Here is a 19,244-nt window from a genome sequence, read left to right as displayed (position 1 = left end):
CTTGGTACAAGAAAAAGACGGAGTTATAATCTCTTATATCAGCAAGTGTGTAAGATCCTGTTTATTGGCTGTGTCAGAGTTTAATGTGTGTTTAGGTTTAAGCAGTATGTGTTTGAATTCTGCTTGTCTTGAGTTTTTATTTTCTGAATGTGGAGTTTCTCAGCAGTAATTTTGTTTCTTATGCACAGTAAGTGTTCAGCTGCAGGCAGTGAGGAAGTTAATTTGATTTATGAAGGAGCTTTTCCACAGTGTTTTTTGTCTTGTGTTCAGTAAAAATCAGTGCAAAAGCAAATCTATTGGAATAGTCAAGAACTTGTATTTAAGCAGAATATAATTTAAGCTGATAATTTTTATACAAATGATGTTCAGACAACTGATTCTTAGGCTGGGCAAGTGGCCTCAAATCATTCATGCTGCAAAGAGTTCTGTGCCGGTGTTGTCAGCTCCTTACACGTCAAGAGGCTGCTAAAGCCTGCTGAGCTCAGCAGCTGCACTTCTGAGCAGATCTGGGTCTCCCTTCTCCCAGCAGCAGGAAAACAGGGAGAGGCTTCCAAACGTGCTGCCGGGGTCAGGAGCTTCACACCCGGGGTATCACTTGTCCTGGGAGTGCACCGGCGAGGGGAAGGGTCAGCGCTCAGGGCTTGTCTTGTAGAAAGGGCCAAGGAGGAAACGATGGGGTTTCTTTTTGTCAGGTTTCCACTTTTAGAAATTCTGTATCTGAATGTATATAGATATTTTCAAATCTGATTCTATGGAAGTGAAACTTTTTTATATGAATGGAGATGTCCTTTATAATTTCAAGTTGAAAGATTTACAATACGAAGCAGAGGTGTTGAAAATGTGTGTGATGATAGCGTTTTTAGGCCACAGGGAAGGGAAAATACACCTGCCAGAGTTCTAGTTGACATGTAGAGACTCTTTAACATTATGTATAGTTTATTTTCTCTAAGAACAGGAAATTAAAGGCAGACTCTGCTGTTCCCTCATGGCCAATGCCAGGTAATTAGAGGGGATCCATTTCCCTGAAATCTTCCAGGTTGACACTGAAGTTGATGACTCATGTAAGATAAATGGGATATGCTGCAGAGGATGGCAGATCAGAAGCTGTGGGAGGAAATACTCCTGAAACTGCTGGGAATAATGAGATGTGTAACTAATGCGAAAAGGAAAATAAAATACTCGGGGTTTAGATATTTACAACAAGGAACAGGGTCTCTCATACTGCAGGGAAAGGCATGGAAATAATCACTGGCTTTCCAGTTACCTCTGCGAGATAAACGTCTCTGGAACCAGACCTGGGGTTGGGTGGGTGGGAAGGTTCCTTAACATAACTTCTTCAAATGCCACCGTGCAGCTTTGTTTATCGGGGAAACTTAATGAGTAATGAATGTGCCGGACAGGCAAAGATGAAGAATTTGTGCTGCCTGCAGCAATGTTCCGAGGCCTGGGGGCAGGAAGGGGGAAAGGGAGAGAGCCCTCAGCAGTAGTTTGTCTTAGGTATCAGCGAACGCTGCTCCAGCAACTGCTGGATTTATTTTTAACCGCTTGACTCATTCTTTGTCAGATGATTGACCACCGAGCTGCAGATTGAAACACCAATGTGCAGGGGAAGGGAGCGTAACTAAAGGCACAGGGGGAGTGTCTGTCTGCGAGGAGAGGCGGGCTGCGGGACTTGGGCTTCACATGCTCGGTGTCTGCGCTCAGAGAGAGAGAGAGACAGGGCTGCGGGCTGCCAGCGGGGCTGAGCCGGGCTGGGCCGAGCCGGGGCGGGCAGAACCGAGCCGAACCGAGCCGTCACGGCAGCGGCATGGGCGGCGCGGCGGTGGCCGGGCTGCTGCCGTAGGAGCCGGCGCCGTGCGCACCGCACCGCACCGATCGCTGCCCGCTGCGGCCGGCGTTTTTTCCCTGCTGGATGTTGCCGTTCTAAAGGATTCTCACCATGATCGATAGCTCCAAGAAACAGCAGCAGGGCTTTTCCGAGATCTTACCTGCGGGGGATCTTAAGCCGCTGAAGGAGAAGGAATGCCTCGAGGTGAACAGCCAGAAAAGTCTCAAGGAAGGTCAGTCACTTGCTGGGTGGGGGACAGAGAATGCACAAGTCTCGGGCACATTCAGTTCATCAGCGTGTCTGATGTCATGCTGTAGGTAAAGAAGAGGTTTTGTACATTGAGCGAGGTATTGTTTTCCCTCTGAAAAAAAACCTCTCTAGAAGCTGAATTTCAGTTTTACCTGAGACTAGTAAAATAATGATGATGATGGCTTGATAGGAGCTGTGTGAAGAAAAATGAGCGATCAGGTAGTCTGTTCAGAGTATCGTTTAGTGCTGAATTAATGAAGGACTCTGAAATTGTCCTGTAAATATTGCACAAAGTGCTTCAAAATGTCACTATTGAAATAAATGCTATTAAATAAACATCATTAAATATGGCATGTCAAAATAAAACCCCACAAATCTTTAGTATTGAAGATATTGCTACCTCATTTTCAACACTTCTTTTCTCATCTCTTTTCTTTCTTTGGAATTCCATTCTCCCCTCATACTTTAAATTAGATTTGATTCTGGTTTTGAGACGTGTGCTTTTCAGCCACATTATATCTTTTTAAATGACTGGATTTAGACTGGGCATTACATTGATAAAATGTACAGGCATTAGTTTCTAAAATAGCAGTCGTCTGAGAATATTTGGGCACATCATTTAAAGCTGACAAACAGAACTATACAAGATTCATTTAAAGCAATCTTTGTTAGGCTGAGGCAATAGTGCTGCTGAGGCAGGGAAATTGTTTTACCCCTGGCAGGCAGGATTCTCCCAGCTGGCCCGGGTGGAGGAGGAGAAGGGAGAGACCTCTGGAGGTCTGACACTGCTGCGAGTTGACACACAGCCTCCTGCAGCTCTGGGCTCAACTCCAGCTTCTTAATCAATAGGACACAAACTGGATTTGTAGTAGGCAAAATTCCTGCTTTCCTTTTACAGCACTCTGCCTTGGCTTTTCCTCCAGATATCTCTGAATTGTCTGCTGGTTAAGGGATTTCTCCCTTGGTGTGGTGGCAAGAGTTACACACACATGAGATTCTGCCTTTCTCCCAATTTAAATGCTGAGTTTGTCTGGGGGTTTTGTTCTTTGTTTTGTTTTTTATATTTGGACCATAATAATGTTTAAATGGCAAAAAGATAGCCCATATCCAGTATTAAATTCAGTACCTGACAGGTTAGTTTAAAACCCCCATTTCTTAGTTCAAGTTAGAACTAGACAACGCACTGATTTTTATGCAGGGTACTGATAGCAAAGGTGTGTTATTGATCAGGAAGGCAGTAAGAGGTTGAGTGTTGCTGCATGTGCAGTGGCTGAGAGCAGAAGAGCTCAGCCTGCCTTGTGGCAGGAGGGCACTGACGGGGACAGCAGGGACGGGGAGGGACATGAGGAGGGTCAGGGGAGTGGGCAGTGCTCTGGGAAACAAAACCCAAATGGGCTAAGATACCAAGACACAGAGGGCAGAAGAAGATGGCAAAAGGCAGCACGGTGCGCTCACGAGTCACCACAGCAGTGATTATCTTCAGGCAGGTCACTTGTGGAGAAAGTGCCTGGAAGAATGTACATTACAGTCATGAAGGTCTGTCAGAGTAGCAAAAACCTGCAATTATGGGACCCTGCCAGTCTAAATTCATGAACATTTTAGAACTTAAATTATTCAGTGCATAAAAGAAGATATAATTGTTTTCCATAATCACAGTCTTTGCTTCCTTCTCTCTGTTTTAGTACCTGTTCTCCATTTTCACTTTCCCCAGTGAATATTGCTTATCCTTTTATCTCTCCCAAGTCTGGCAATGTAATGATTAAAATAATGAACCTCTTCTTGAGAGTTTGACTGCAGGATCTCCTCTTCCAGCCTTTCCTCCCTCTAAAGCTTAGAAAAACAATTATTTTCTTTCCTGTGGTTTATAGAATGAATTATTGAAAACACTCCAAATCTGCTTGATTTACACCTAGAGAGACTAAAACAGAGCTTCACGTTTCCAGTTTATAATGTTATGAAATATGTAGTTCAGATATTTTATACATTTTTAAAAATTCAGTTGCAGTTGTTAGTTTAATCCTATCTAAAGAATACTACAGGTAATATATTTTACTTAGTTAAAAACATAAGTTGTAAGACAACTTATTTTACAGAATAGCATCTTCTAAATTAACTTTTGCCATTCTGTTTCCTGTTTTTTTGCCCTCCTCTTTTCTCCTCCTTTCTTTTTCCATAAAATGATATAAGGTTTTGCCACATGAATTCTCATGTGAAGTATGTAGAGATCCAGTGATTCAAAAGGTTCCTTTGTTTCATAAGCTACTTTGCACAGGTTTGATAAATCTAAAAATCCTGGGATAGCACAGTGCTTCTTTCAGCAGTGAGGACCTTAAGAGAACTGTGAAGTGCAATTCTTTTTTTACTTTATATTTTTTTATATAAGGAAAGATATTTCTGATGGAGACAAAAACCCCAACACTGTCTTCAGCAAATTAATATTGAGGACTTTAGCAGTTTAGATTGCAAAGCAGAATTGTTCTCTTTGCTGAGGCTGTTGATACACATTGTGCTGTGCTGTAGCATGGGAGGTAATCCTCAGAATGACCCCACTTTTTTGTAAACAGCTCAGATACTATTGTTGCCATAGTGCATTCTTTGTGAAAACACTTCTTACTTTTATCTGTCTGATCAAAATTACCTTTTGTATGAGCAAGGAACAAAGATATTTTCTGTCTCTTGAGGTCAACCACACAGTGCCAACTAAACAGCTTTTTCAGAAATTCCTGTACCATTGAGTGTACCTCCTGCAGCATCTTGTAGCACTGTCAATTAAGCAATCAAAACATTTGGAAAATACAAGTGAAAGGCCTTAAATATGCATACGCTTGCCTAAGGAGGATTCAGTGTCATCCAACAGTGCATGTTGTAGGAACTGGGACTGCAGATGGAAAGGTTTCTAGCAGCACTGGGGAGAGCTGAGGAAGTCTTGTTTTATACCCCAATCGTTTCAGTATAAGGATGGATGATGTGTATGACCCTGCAGAACCCTTGAAGACACAGTATCAAACTGGTGAAACAGATCAGTCTGGTGCTTCGGTGGGATTTAAAAGGAGGTTGGATCCCAGTTGTTTGGACCATATTTTTCATATGATAATCTGAGTTTCAAAGTTACCAGTTGCCTGCAGGTTACTCTAAAGAAATATAAAAAAACCCAGCCAGGAAGGAAATTTTATTTCCACCTGGAAACACAATTTCTTTCCGGGATTTGTTTGTCATTTTAAATGTACTGGTTTGTGAGGAACTGGAGACTGGCAAGTGCTGGAAACAGGATACAGGGGTGGGTGAGTGGATTTCTCAGGTGTGCACTGCAATTGTCTTCCTGCTGCCTGAGAAACAGATTGCCAGGTGTAGTCAGGAAGGATTTCTTCCCCTCATCCCTTGCAATCAAATCCATGTTGCCTGAGAATTGTTCATTCAACAGACTTCCTGCTATTGCTGGCATGTTGAGTATTGATGATACCCTTGACCCCTTCTGCTCTCCTGCCCTGGTATGATAAAAAAACCTGCTCCTGGTTTGTTGGGCTTGTTGGTTGGTTTGGGGTTTTTTATAAAGAAAAAGCTCTAAGTTGTGTTATCTGGGGTTTAGAGATGTTTTCATGACCCCTTATCAGTGGTAGTCCATCAGGTTTGTTTCTTGGGACACAGATAATGAGAAAAGGATTCTGGTGAGAAAGGTGTTATTCCTTTGTTAATGAAGGAAGCACTGTAAATTCCGTGTTCTGATCCTGCAGGGCTGTGCTAAACTCCACATAAACAGTCTCTCTAATGTCAGTGGGATAATTGTATGTCGTAAAAGTAAATCAGCACTTACTCCAAAGAATTTTCTTCTTCAGTGTAGCACTTAAATGAATAATAAATATACTGTAATACCATTATGATAAACACATGGTTAACTACTTCAATAAACCAAGACTACACTGTAATAATTTGATTTTGTATGTAAGCCATATACAATTAGAAGATGGTGGCTAACCAAGAGCTTTTTAAAAACATACTATGGCAACTGTAAGATTTCTTGAATTTTTTACACAGGGTTAGGATTAGGACAGCTGCTGCCAAGAGCCAGGTGTCTGGCCATCCAGCCCTGGCCTGCTTACTGCCTGCTGCTTTCTCCTGTTGGCACAGGGGGTACAGGGCCAAGGGAGGCCACCAGTGCCCAGGTGCTGCTGGAGCCCTTAGTCCATGGGGCTGGCAGAGGCACCTCTGCAGTGGGGAAGCAGCAGTGGGGCTGGAGGCAGGCACAGACCATTGGCTTTTCCTTGGGAATGCTGTGTTAGATCACATTGAGTTATGAAACCACACTGTGAAACCACCGTCTGCTTTGCTGCTCTGCTGGGGGATTCATCTTCGCTGTCACATCCAGCAAAACGTGCCAGCCTCAGTCTCTAGTGCAGGGTCCTCCCCAATGCAGCAATTTGCCCATCCCTGTGATCAGCTGGACTCACCCACTGAGCAGCTGCAGAGGCTGGAGCTGTCTGTAGCAGAGTTGACTCAGTACATTGCTCACATCCCAGTCTGCAGTCAGGCAGCTCAGGGCCAATCCACCTTCCTCTGGTTTGAGTTAGTGCCTCGTCTCCTGAGCTGAGGATGTGCTGGGGTGTGCATTGTGTTTGTTGTGCCTAGGAACGGCGTGGACAGTGCAGAGGCTTGGCTGGAAATCATCTGTCATCCTTCAGTGTAATGAACTCCAGATTAGCACAAAGGAAGTTGTAATAGATGTAGAATTTCAACTCAAGTTTCATGAGTCCCTTGAGAGTACATTTTTTGGCTAATAGTAGTATTTGAGGAAATGCAGATTATTTTTTTAAAAAATTAGAGGTCTAATACTTGCAGATTTATAAAATGTTATGGTTAATATACTTGTTATGCAATTTTACAGTAAGTGGAAATATAAGCTTTAGTTAATTGAGACTTCTCACCCAAGATGGTCGTGATTTTTCTCATTTTAAAGATTTAAACAGAATCGTGAAAAGTATAGATTTTGCTTTTTACATATCTATGCATATATATATGTATATTGCTCCCAGCAGACATCCCAGTGATTTGTTTGGAGGCTTGTGTATGTTCTGGCTTGTTTCTAAGCAACGTTCCATAGCAATAGGATACAATACAGATTGTCCTATATCCAATCATTTGAGCCTCTCTAATGGCACTGTTACGGTTCACGTGTTTGTTGGAAGTGTTGAGTTCACATGCAGTTCACTCTTTTTGCCATCCAGGTTTTCATTTTCTGCCTTCAGTGGATGCTGCTACTGCTGGAAGCACTCAGCTGAGCATCAGCACTGGCTCCAGACAAAAGCTTTAAATCACAGTGGTGTCCTTGGAGGTCCTGCAGGGCTTCCCCCCAGAGCCCTGGAGAGATTCCCTGAAATGGCCCTCGGAGTCTCCTCCATGTGCTTTACACTTACACAGTACATTGCTAAGCTGAAATGGAAGTATGACTGAAGAATTGCTTAAAATGAGTATGCAAAAGAGCTGCTTCAACTTTTTGTAATTATTTTGGATATAGTCTCAGCAGAAAAACTGCTTATACAATAACGAAAAAAAGAACATTAAAGTTATGTAAGAAGCAAGGGGTTTTTTTAACAAAAGCAAGTTAAACTAAGTAAAATTGTTCCTTTTTAAATGATATCCTGGCATACACCGAAGTTTTGAAGGCATTCACCCATGCTAAGATGATGTCTGATACATTTTACAAGATGAATTGTGATGGATTATTTTTGTTTTTAAACTGAGAGTATTTAACGTGCTGTATTACCATCTTCAGGCTGATGGGGAAGTGAGTGCCACAATTTTAAATGCATTTTATCTTTAAAATTCCATACAACTTACTTAGAATAATTTCCAACAAATTAAAGGTAGCTATTTTCATGGTTTTTTCCTCTTACCCTTTTTTGACATGTCATATAGATGAAGTGCACATTATATTAACAAATTTCTGACTCTGGACTGGTGGAATGTGTAATGCCATGTGCAAACTACCATATTCCATAACTTCCTGAATTTTGGACCTTGCTTATCATCTGCTCTTTCTTTTACTTTTGCTGTACAAAATATACTTTCTACTCTTTTTTTTTATTTGCAGAACAAAATATTAGTAGGAAAAGTTAACCATTTTTTAATAAATAGAGTACAATACCTCATCTTAGAGTTGAGGGAGAAACAATCTAAACTCAGGAGAAAGCAAAACTTATGTCTGGAAGAGAGCCCAACTTTAGCCTGGCATAAAGTGCTGGTGGTTGAAAAATACAGACTTTTGGATGTGAGCAGAGGGAGTTTAGGGGCAGGGGAACAAGGGAGGATGTACAGAGAGGTGTTTGGGAAATACAAACCTTTGGATGTGAGCAGAGGGGTTTAGGGGCAGGGGAACAAGGGAGGGTGCACAGAGAGTGGTGTTTGGGAAATACAGACTTTTGGATGTGAGCAGAGGGAGTTTAGGGGCAGGGGAACAAGGGAGGATGTACAGAGTGGTGTTTGAAAAATACAGACTTTTGGATGTGAGCAGAGGGGCCCAGGGGACAGGGGAACACGGCAGGATGTACAGAGAGCACTCAGCGCTCACCTTGTGCAGTTCTGCCCCTGCTGCCCTGTGAGCCACAGCTCCAGGACAGAGCTGATGCCCGGGGTCCTCAGTGCCCTGTTCACTGCCACATGAGGTGACCCAGTGACGTTCTGGGTGAAGGGGACAGGGGACAGCTCAGTGCCCACCCGCAGTGCTGGTGCCCGCTGTGCTGGCGTCCAGGGGCCGCGGCTGCAGCAGAGCTGGTGGCAGCTGGCAGAAACAAACACGGGCTTCAGTCTCACAGCTTCTCGTTTGAGGGGAAGGGCCCTGTTCCCAGCCCTGGCTGTTTCCATGGCAGCCAGCCTAGCAGCCTGCGCTGGAGTTCCTGCCGCTCTTGGAAATTTCCAAGGGGGTGCACAGGAATGCTGGACATCAGGTTTTCTCAGTTTTATCTACAGTTTTAAAGGTTTAAATAGATAATGCCCATTGAATTTTAACTATGAGAATAATGAGATGATTACATACAGAACATTAAAACAATCTTGATGCATTGTTTTTCTTCTTGCTGCCATTTGTCAGGACTGTGTGGTGTCTGCTGGACCCCTTGTCCATGGTGAAATGTTTGTTGGGAAATGGCAATAAACTTGCTGTTTTATAGTACCTTCTATAATAAGATTAAAATTTGATCTTAAATTAATAGGCTATGTAATGATCTATGTCAGATGTGGAATTATTAGTGCTGGAACTGTGCATAGTATGTGTTCTGGTTTTTTTCAAGGCAAGAGACAGTGGTGAAAGCTTGTCAATCAGTGTAGATAGCATTGTTCCTGCAGGACAACTACCAATTTATTTTTGGCCTCTTTACATTCCAGTGCTTGTAATTATGTAGTACTCCTTTGAGACTGCTCTTCTATAGGATACACGTTACAGATTCGTAACAGGAATCACTTGCTCAGCTCTGATAAAAGCTGTTTGTTGTAGGTGATTTAATAATATACTTTATTTCACTCCTTCTGCCACTCACAGTAAGACGTGCCCAGCCCGTTGTGTTTGCTGCCTTTCCAAGGCTGACACAGAACGTGCTGTGTCTCCTCAAGTGCCTGTTTGTGGCACTTCTGCTCTCAGCCCTGAGTGCTCCAGCAGGAGATTGAGGAGCTGCTGCTTCTGGTTATCCTCAGCCTCTGCCCCTTTGGGCACGGTGTGTGTGAGCCTGAGCAGGACTCCTGGGGTGAGAACAGGGTTTATAGGAGTCGCTGCTTTACAGAAATACACTTCCACAGAACCAAGTGCCCTGGTTAACGGGTGAGCTCCCCTTTCTGCACCACCATCCCATTCCCTGGCCCAGGGAAGGGTGGATTCCCTGCTGTGCTAGCGCTGGAAGGAGCTGCAAGAGTGAGAGCACCAGTCTCTGGCACTCAGCTTTTGTGCTGGCAAAAAACTCTACCTCCAGTGCAGTCACAAGACTTCTGCTGACTCCGAGAGTCAGATAACCAGATGTTCTTACTGTGAAGAGGGATTACGCTTTTTTGTTTTGTCAGTATTAAATAGGCTATCCAAGCTTTAACGATCATTTTATTGACTTAAGAAAACACATGGAAATTTTGGAATCTCTCCATCTGGTGTTCAAGTGTTAAAATCGTTTGCTTAGCTGGAAAAAAAAAAAAAACAACCTCCTCCCTTCTCCCTCAGTCAAAGCAGGAATTTGTCTGACCTCTCCGTGCATTATTCAGAAGTAGTTCACAGACAATTTTTAGAGTTGCAGTGGTGTGAAGGAGGAATCCTGCCAGATAATGTGAAGTGCAAAATATTTGTGCTGTCTTTTAGCAACTAGGTTTGCTCAGTGATGTTAAGAAGATGCCCTTCTTTTGCACGTGTACTTTAAATAGGAGGACTGGTATTAACAACGTCAACAGTTTACCAACATATGTAAATATTTGTTAATTTTGTGCCTTCATTTTGGAGATCATTTATGGGTCTAGATGTTATGTAGGTAACTGCCTGGTTTTAAAAGTGTAAAAGTGAAAGGTAAATTATCTGGCAACAAGCTGAATGGATTTACCCTGATAAGAACCATCTGTAAAACAGTGTTTGAGTAAACACCATTCCAAGGGGAACTTTGCTTTGTACTACCTCCACCTCCTGTCTTTTGAATTCTTCCTTCCCCACATTCCCTTGGTGGCTTGTCTGTAAGTGGTTCTTTAAAATAAAGGGGAGAGGGGAAAACAAAAGAAGGAGAAAAAATTCCAAACCCCAATCCACACTAGAACAAGTAGTAAAATATCTATCTATCTATCTATCTGTCTGTCTGTCTGTCTGTCTGTCTATCTATCTTGTATTTGAGTAATGCTTCAGTGGTTTTTAGAATTTTTTTTTTTGCTGTGCCCTCTTATTTCATCCAGCTTTACTAGATTTAGCACTCTGTGTGTTACTGTTCTAGAGATCTCTTGCTCCATGGATTTCCATGTAGATAAGCAAAGTCTGTATTAGCTTTAATTGCATTAGATTTAAACCAACCTGCATTCTATTCTAGGTAGTTTCTCACAGAAACAAATGAGCGATTCTTTGCCACAAGTGCAGTTCTCAGATGTCTCATCCTTGTCTCTGAAGATAATTTCATTACATTTCCTTGTTGGAGATGTGTGATGTAGTTTCCATGACTCCCATCCTCCTGTCAGGCTGCCTGTTCCTTGAGCTGCTTCTTGTGAGTCCCCGTTTCTTTCTGAGCCTTTCACAGACCCCAGCTATTTCTCCTTTCCCTCAGCTATTTCTCCTTTCCCTCACTATTACTCCCTTCCCTGATCCCCCTCCAGGGTCCCCTGCCGTGTGAAGATGCACATTCTGTAACACAGAGACAGTGGGAGGTCACTGCTGGCTGTGCTGTGACACCCTGACCTGTAACCCAGGTGTGCTCTGACCTCCTGAGGTAATACACAGACACGTGTGACTGTTTCTTCCTTAGGAACAGCTCTGCTTTTGACTTTGTGTCACTGTAGGGGCTGAAAGGATTTAGATCCTCTAGATCCTTGTATCTCTATAAAAGAGATATCAATATTGGCTTTTTTCCTGATATATTTTCTTTGGAATAGCAAAACCTTTTTAGCTTTCCAACTTTAAAAAATAATATATTTAGGGGTTTTATTCACAATTGCTTTCTGCTGGAAAATTTTCTTTTCTTCAATAATGCATTCAACTGCTCAGTATTTATCTTTTGTTAAAGTGAAGATATGAAACACTTTTTCGACCTTAGTTTTGGAGTTGGTTGCAAAAGCAAACATCTGTTTTTCATCCAGCTCGGTTTCTGTTTAACCTCCTTGCTCTGGTCAAGTCAGAATCTTCAGTTATTATCTTATACCATCTTTCTAACTATGAGTCATCTCTTCTTTAGCATTCCCCCTGCAGTGCTTTCCTATTAGTCATGCCACAGGCTGTCCTTTCCTTATTATATAATATATAAGTTCATGATATTTATTTAGTAAGTGAATAACTACATGTTCTGTATCTTCTATATCTCTCATTTTCTCAATTTTCTCACTGTTTTTATGACTTGTCCAGATACAGATGGGACAATTTCAAAATCCTCCCTTATTGCTTTGTAATGCCCAGTGTAGATGAACAAGGATGAGCAGACAAGGAATAATACTATGAGAGACAAGAATGGTTTGTTTCATGTCTTTCTTAAAAAATGCTAAAGCTTCACACGTGAGCATATAATGTTTATGTGCAGGTACATTCTTATTGTCCTTCTCTCCCTTTTGCTTTGGTCCTCTGCATATTCTCTCGTTACACTGTACATTGTTTAGGATATGGCTCAGGTTTAAGTCTTTCTGCAAAGATTAAACCAAATATCTGACCACAACTGAAACCACAAATCACAGATACATTCCTAAACTAACAGCAGGGCTTCCCATCATTTATATTTAGAAATAATGTTCAGTGTAATATATTCAGTAATCACGTTCTTTCCCACTTGAAAGTACAACCCTAGCAATGCCTAGGTAGTTACAGCTGAACCAGCTGCACCTACAGAATGGGCTTTATGAGAAAGCTTATTGAAAAAGAAAATCTGAATAAAAGCCATTAGAAATCTGGAATATCACCATCAATGCATTATTTCTTAATCAGTTACCTGCCCATGATATGTGAGTCACAGCAGAACTAACATTCCTGCACCTGCTGTGGTACTGCCAGCGTTCACTTACTGATCCATTGTGTTTGAAGTAATGGAACTGAAAGGTAATACTAATTCTGGTTTATTTACTTGGTCTGACATAAATCAGCTCTACTGTGGACATCACTGATGTTGGAGCAGATCATTTTGCCTGAAGACCTTGGGCCTGAAATAAAGAGGCATGTGTTCAGAACTGACCTGTAACTAGGTGAAGATTTGATAGGCCCACCTGTCATTTGCTCAGTGTTTCAAGAAAGCCACATTTGAGTGTGGTGTCAATTTGGACCAAGGACAGCTGTTGGCATGGATGAGATTCCTGCCCAGAGCAGGACATGATTTTCTAGTTGTGTCACAGTCTCCTAAGTGATGTGAAAGAAAGCATAGTTTAAGCAAAGAACAGAAGAAGACAAGTTTTAGTCTACTCAGGGCTAAAAACATTGGTAAGTAGTCTTGCCATCCTGCTTATAAATTGTCTTTCACATCCTTTGGATGGGTAAAACTTAGTTCCGATCTTTTAAAAGGATTGCAGATACAGTTCTACACCTGACTCTGAGCTTTCTTACCTTACTAATTGTAAGCAAGGAATAAATCAAGATTTCTTTTGCTTTCCTGTAAACACCATTGCAGTCAGTGAGTTTCTCTGTGCCTTGGGCTTGTGATGTACCCCAGGGTTAGCATCACAAAATTATCTGTATGCTTGAAATGCATCCCATTGAAATGATTTCTGAGAGGTACCTTAAGAAGAGGTTGTGGCTCACCTGGAGCCACAGGGAGTCAAGGAACACAAAACCAAACTATTACAAAGTTATTGTTCTTCTGTTGACTTCTCACAGTTAATACTACTTGGAAAATACAATGCCCTACTTAAAGCAGGTATTTTTGAGTTTGCAGAGGAACTCAGTACCTTTTGAATGACTTCTCATCAGTTCTCATCTTAGTGTTGTTCTTTAGCCTTTAGTTCTCTGTCCTTTGTGGTTCTCGTGTCACAGTATTGTAAAGTCTGACCAGATCTGCTGTGCCACAGCCCTGAAATGTTTGTATTTGAGCTCTCAGTGTTTGTGTGACACAAGAAAATAATGTCCTTGTTTTCAGGACTTGCTATTCCCGGTCTTAATGCTTTAGCCAGGGGAATATCCTTCCTGTACTGCAGAACAGGAAATAAGCTGGTTCCTTTTAAATTCTGGAAACAATGAACTTTGTCCTTAGCTTAATTTTTTAGAAATTACATTCATTTTGATGTTTTGGACAATGCATTAGCTTGTTTTGCTTCCTTGTGAAATACAATAGGAACAGCATACCCTAATCATACACCCATAATAACCTCTCAGGTCTGAATTTCAGCTTGGAAATATTACATCTTTAATCCGTTTTGTCTCTTGACTGTTCTTGTTCAGAAGATGAAATTTCACTTTGGGGTAGTAGCTGTATGTGTCAGAGACAATGAAGCACTATGATAAATTGATACAGCAACAAGGGGAAAGGAGGAGTAGAAGAAACAACTTTTTTTTTTCCTTTTTTTCCCCAACAAAAAGCCATAATCTTTGAAAGTATAAAACTTCTATACCTACATCTTCCCCCAGGTTTTGTGGTTTCTGGTGTAGTATTTAATATATGTCATACTGGTTAGTCACAAAGGAAAAATGAGAAACTTTTTATTAAATGTAATTAAACATAAAAAGTTACCTCAAGCTTTATAAACTGTTTTTCCACGTTTGACAGTATTGGATTTATTTTGTCCTTTAAATAATTATGATAACACGTATCTCAATCAAAAAAACAACATTTTCTGATGTTCACAGAGAGAATACAGTGTGTTCCTGATTGTAACACTTCTTTGCTGTTTTTAAATAAGGCAGATAAAATCCTGCTTCTCTTCAGTTCCTCGTGTTTCAGCAAGGTTTATTTACATGTACAATCAGGACCCCCAAGAAAAAAACAATAAGACAGAGCTTTTCTTCTCAAATGCTCTGCAAATCCCACTTCTGTTTCAGCACAGAGAAGTCCTGTAAGAGTGGCTTAGGACACGCAGCAGGGTGCTGTAATCATTGTGGGCTCCAGTTTATGGTTTAAATAAATGGACAAATATGGTTTTTACCTCACTCCTGATGTAAGCTCAACACTCCTCCTGAGGCCTGGCTGGTAGAAGTGGATGCATGTGGGAAATACATCCTGGCATCAGATGAGACTGAGAAGCAGCAGTCTCCAATGAAAACGGGGATGGAATTATTCCCTGGGAACTGTGTTAACAGCAGCTCTTCCTGGGATGGCTCTTGGGGGGGTTCGGTTGGGTCAGAATACACAGCAAAAAGTATTTCTGAGGTTGCAACACTTGGTGTCATTGGAATGGGAGTTTTGTGACACTGGCTTACACAGGAATGAATGTTTTCTTTTGTCAGTACTTCAGCTGAGGCTGCAGCAGAGACGGACACGAGAACAGCTGGTGGACCAGGGCATCATGCCACGTAAGACTGCCTTCAGGATTTGTATTTCTAGAATGTTAGCTATGAACAGGATATATAAAATAAGGAAGATAAGCATTTCTTTGAGATCATTACAAATAACTAGCGTTTGAAAAGACTTGTGGAATCCTTTTGATAACCTAAGTGAGCATGTAGTAAATTCATCATGCTTACATCATGTTTCAGTTGAAATAGTCATTGTGAGGAAAATGCAAGGATTTGTTGACATAGTCTGAGTCTGCTTTTATTTTCTCTGATTAAATTATTATGACTAATTCACTAAATAAACTGAATTACTTAAATGAGCGGACATTAATAACAAACCCAGAAGTTTTTAAAGAGTAGAATGACAAATGTTGCCAAACAAATGAGAGGTGCACAGAAAACATGGAGAATCTCTAAGTGGACAGCACTGAGATGGAGCACTCTACAATTTATGTTATTTCTAGGTGAACAGTGGTTTTTTTACTCTCTTTGGTTATTTAGCAGCTAACCATTGTTCTGTTTTCTCAGGTGAACATTTAAGGCCTTTACATTTTTCTATTTTGTTTTTAAATGAACACATAGTTCTTAAGGGAAGGGCCAGTTATCTAGTATCAGCAAGTATGAGGTATGGACAGCCAGAAAATTCAGTGCAATAAATTAAATTAAATTGGCATTCTAAACATTATATCATAAAATTTGCACTGTGGGACAGTTTTGATAAACAAATCAACACCTTTGTACATAGCAGAAAAGTTGACATTACATGGTAATAACCTGTTAAAATCAAATATTCCTGGTATTTATACAGGAGTATTGCTCATCTCTGCTAAATATGTGTGGAAACAACTAGCACAAATGAAATGTAAGCCTGGTCAGATGCAAACACAACTCTGAAGTGGTGTTAAACACCCATATACACATTTTGGGTAGCATATTTCTTTCGAAATTCACTTCCTGTCAGTTTAACTCTTACTCTCCCCTCACAGCTTTGAAAAGTCCAGCTGCATTCCATGAGCAGATAAAGAGCCTGGAGCGAGCCAGGGTAAACCACTTTGTGTAAACTTGGGGTTAACATCTGGAAATGGAGAGTCAGTTTTTTGTGATACTAAATTCTCTGAGTACATGGAAAAAATTCTTATCATTAAAGTAATAATGTGTGCTTTTATTTTGGGAGAATTCATTAAAGTAAAGTATGAGAGGAGCTTCTCTGAGCCTTCACAGATCAGTGTGGGGGTTAAACTTAGGTGGGTTAACACATGGCTGCCTCCAGTTAAGGATGGGGTACTTGGGGAAATTATGCTTGTGCAGTTTTCCTATAGCAAATCTGTGCTGCTGGGATGATGTGGTGGTGTGGGATCAAATCCAGCAGCATTCCCCCTTGTCTGGGGAAGCTGGAGATCCATCAGCCCTGCTTAACTGCATGGAAAACAGACCAAAGCAAGAGGAACCCCTCTGCTGCCTGTGTTCTGGCAGTGCTCCCCACCCCTCTGAGTGAAACTGCACCTATTCATTGATCGGGGTTTTGTCAAGTGCTTGGGGTGTCTAAGTGAGCAGCAGTTAATGGTGTTTTGTCCTTTCTCCAAGACGGAGAATTTCCTGAAGCACAAGATCCGGAGCCGGCCGGACCGCTCGGAGCTGGTCAGAATGCACATCCTGGAGGGTACGTGCCGCCGCGGGCTGCCCACAGCAGGGACCTGTGCCCTCGCTTGTCCCACTCGATTGCACTGGGATGGGAACCATTTCTAAAGGTTTACCTGCTCCATTTCTCTACTTCTGCAGTGTCTGGGGCAGTCTGTATAGTAACAGATACATCTGTTGCAGTGAAGGTATTCTACTGCATTTTGTTCTTAATCTGTTATGGTAATTACAGAGTGGGGTATGCCTCAGTTTCTCCTCTGCCCTGAAATGACCTGACGGCCTTGTGCTCTCCCCTGGCCCTAAAGAACCTTTAACAGATGTGACTGTTACCCTGTTACCTGTTATGCTTGACTGCCTTTGATACAAGTGGAATGGTTATTGCAAAGGCAGGACAGCGTTGTTATGAAACTGGGAACAACTGGAACAGAGTATTGAAATCTGTGAATCCTTTCAGAGACCTTTGCAGAGCCTTCACTACAGGCCACTCAGATGAAACTGAAGAGAGCTCGGTTGGCAGATGATCTGAATGAGAAGATTGCTCAGAGACCTGGCCCTATGGAACTGGTAGAAAAGAACATTCTTCCTGTAGACTCCAGCGTTAAAGAAGCCATTATAGGCAAGTAGAAGTCCCACAGCTTCTGTTTGTGATCTGTGTGGCACTGTGGAAAATAAATCATTTAACTCCTGAGGGTAGAGTTCACTAGAAGATAACATGTGCTAAGTTGATTATTGCTTACTCTCTCACCTTCTGAGACCCAAACTTTGTTATCATTTAAGCAAAGCAATCCTATTATCATATGAAACTTTGAAAATGCTTGTTTTTTAATAAAAATCGTTCCAAAGTAATCAAACATCTGTGGCCATTCCTCAGCCTGTTGTAGGTGTCTGTGCACTCCACATCTGCTGAATGTACCTTTTAATCTTTTACTAAAACCACTTCTACTCCATACTTAGTTTTATTGATTCCTTGAATATGATTTAATATGGCCCTCATATTAAAAACACAGTAAATACTTAAGTACCATACGTTTATGTGCTGAAAACTGATCATTTTCCAGCACTTAGCTAATTCTGCCATGAATGTCTGAATTCAAGTTGTGCAATTAAAAAACTCTTTGTTTCTTTCCATGTAAACATTTTAGCAGTTGGACAAGAGAATTACCCTCAAGCTTTGGATGATTTCTCATTTGATGAAGACAGCAGTGATGCTTTATCACCAGATCAACCAGCCAGCCAAGAATCCCAGGGTTCAGCAGCTTCCCCTGGTGAGCCAAAAACAAGTGACTCACCCTCACCTATAACCCCAAATGCTGCTACATCAACACAGGTATGGTTTTTAAGTGTTAAAATCTTCACAGTATGATTTTTGGTCTGGCACTGTAGAAATGGGGCATGGTTTCACGTGGAATGAATACCTCTGCTGCTACAAAAGGGCACCTGGGACTCTCTTTTCTGGTTGGGAGTGCATAGAATAGAACCTTGGCTTAGCTGGGGCTAAGATGAAATTCCCATAGGCTGCAGTGAAGCCATAAATTCCCTGAAATTCATTATGACCCATAGAAGATCTGCAGCTTTCCCAGAAGTTGTTTAAAAGGTCATGGCCATGGCTTCCACCAGCTGTTATTGATTACTTGATGTCTGTCTTCCTTCTGGGCAAGGTCCTGAACTCACTTAAAGTGAGCTGAAACAACAACAGTTGACGTCAGTTCCATTATCTTCAGAAATGTCCATTAAAAAAAGGTTCCCCACATAATTTAATAATGACATAATTTAAATATTCTTTCCTATAGCTTTAAAATGCTGCCTAAGCAATTTACTATTTAGGAAATCAAAATAACAGTTATGTTGATTTTCCTGTAAGATTTTTAGTATTTCTCAAGGTACTTACAAAGAAAGGAAAATAACTGTGTCATGGCAGATAACATTTTATCTTTATAGCAGAGCATTTAAATGTGTGAGGATTTAGAGAGCTGTGGATTTGCTCCTTACTGCAGAAAGTAATGTAAAAGTCAACTGTTAAATAAGGAAAAAAGAGATAGCTCTTGTTAATGCTCCCAACACTGTATTGTCTTTTTGACCACAGACACTTGACAGCTGAGTGGTTCAGGATCTGGTGTTACACTCCTTGGTTTTCTTATTGCCACAGTAGATAAAGTATTGCAAAGTTCATATTCAGAACCAATGCTGGACACAAAGTACAGCACATCCATTTTATTTCATTGTTCCCTAACTTACAGATTAAGATGTGAGCTGGGTTTCATGCTGAGAGAACATAATTTGTGTTGAATAAATTGAAAACAAACCACATGAAATTAGATTCCTGTGTAAGGAATTAGGCTCCTAATGGAGAGTTAAATAAAAACACTCAAAGCAATACATGCCAAAAGCTTTCCAAGTAGGAAGCATAAGAGAGAT

At 41.2% G+C, this 19,244-nt stretch overlaps 1 protein-coding gene and 2 long non-coding RNA genes across 6 annotated transcripts in view; 1 reads left to right on the top strand and 2 right to left on the bottom strand.

Annotated features, from left to right (window-relative positions):
- The window catches only part of MRTFB (myocardin related transcription factor B), a 65,376-nt gene that overhangs the window by 23,407 nt on the left and 22,725 nt on the right, over positions 1 to 19,244 (top strand). For 2 of the 3 annotated variants that reach the window (XM_066330264.1, XM_066330261.1), the window contains exons 4-8: positions 15,144 to 15,209; positions 16,178 to 16,233; positions 16,776 to 16,851; positions 17,284 to 17,445; positions 17,972 to 18,156. In XM_066330264.1, the coding sequence (XP_066186361.1) occupies positions 15,144 to 15,209; positions 16,178 to 16,233; positions 16,776 to 16,851; positions 17,284 to 17,445; positions 17,972 to 18,156 (545 nt within the window). Of the gene's footprint in view, positions 1 to 1,850; positions 2,061 to 15,143; positions 15,210 to 16,177; positions 16,234 to 16,775; positions 16,852 to 17,283; positions 17,446 to 17,971; positions 18,157 to 19,244 lie in introns of those variants that run through there. The other variant, XM_066330263.1, reaches the window with a different exon arrangement.
- On the bottom strand, positions 295 to 11,370 carry LOC136368187 (uncharacterized). 2 transcript variants are annotated; one of them, XR_010744792.1, is made up of 5 exons: positions 11,094 to 11,370; positions 6,527 to 6,696; positions 2,230 to 2,352; positions 1,989 to 2,139; positions 295 to 749 (listed from the first exon to the last, which is right to left on the bottom strand). It is a non-coding gene; the product is annotated as an uncharacterized lncRNA (long non-coding RNA). The 2 variants fall into 2 exon arrangements; XR_010744791.1 differs by lacking the exon at positions 6,527 to 6,696.
- LOC136368189 (uncharacterized) lies at positions 12,401 to 17,343 on the bottom strand. The gene is made up of 2 exons (XR_010744794.1): positions 17,288 to 17,343; positions 12,401 to 12,913 (listed from the first exon to the last, which is right to left on the bottom strand). It is a non-coding gene; the product is annotated as an uncharacterized lncRNA (long non-coding RNA).

This window comes from Sylvia atricapilla, chromosome 15, assembly GCF_009819655.1.
Source record: "Sylvia atricapilla isolate bSylAtr1 chromosome 15, bSylAtr1.pri, whole genome shotgun sequence".
NCBI classification, from domain to species: domain Eukaryota; kingdom Metazoa; phylum Chordata; class Aves; order Passeriformes; family Sylviidae; genus Sylvia; species Sylvia atricapilla.
Note: the sequence above shows the minus strand (reverse complement) of the source record. Positions and strands in the feature narration are given on the sequence as shown.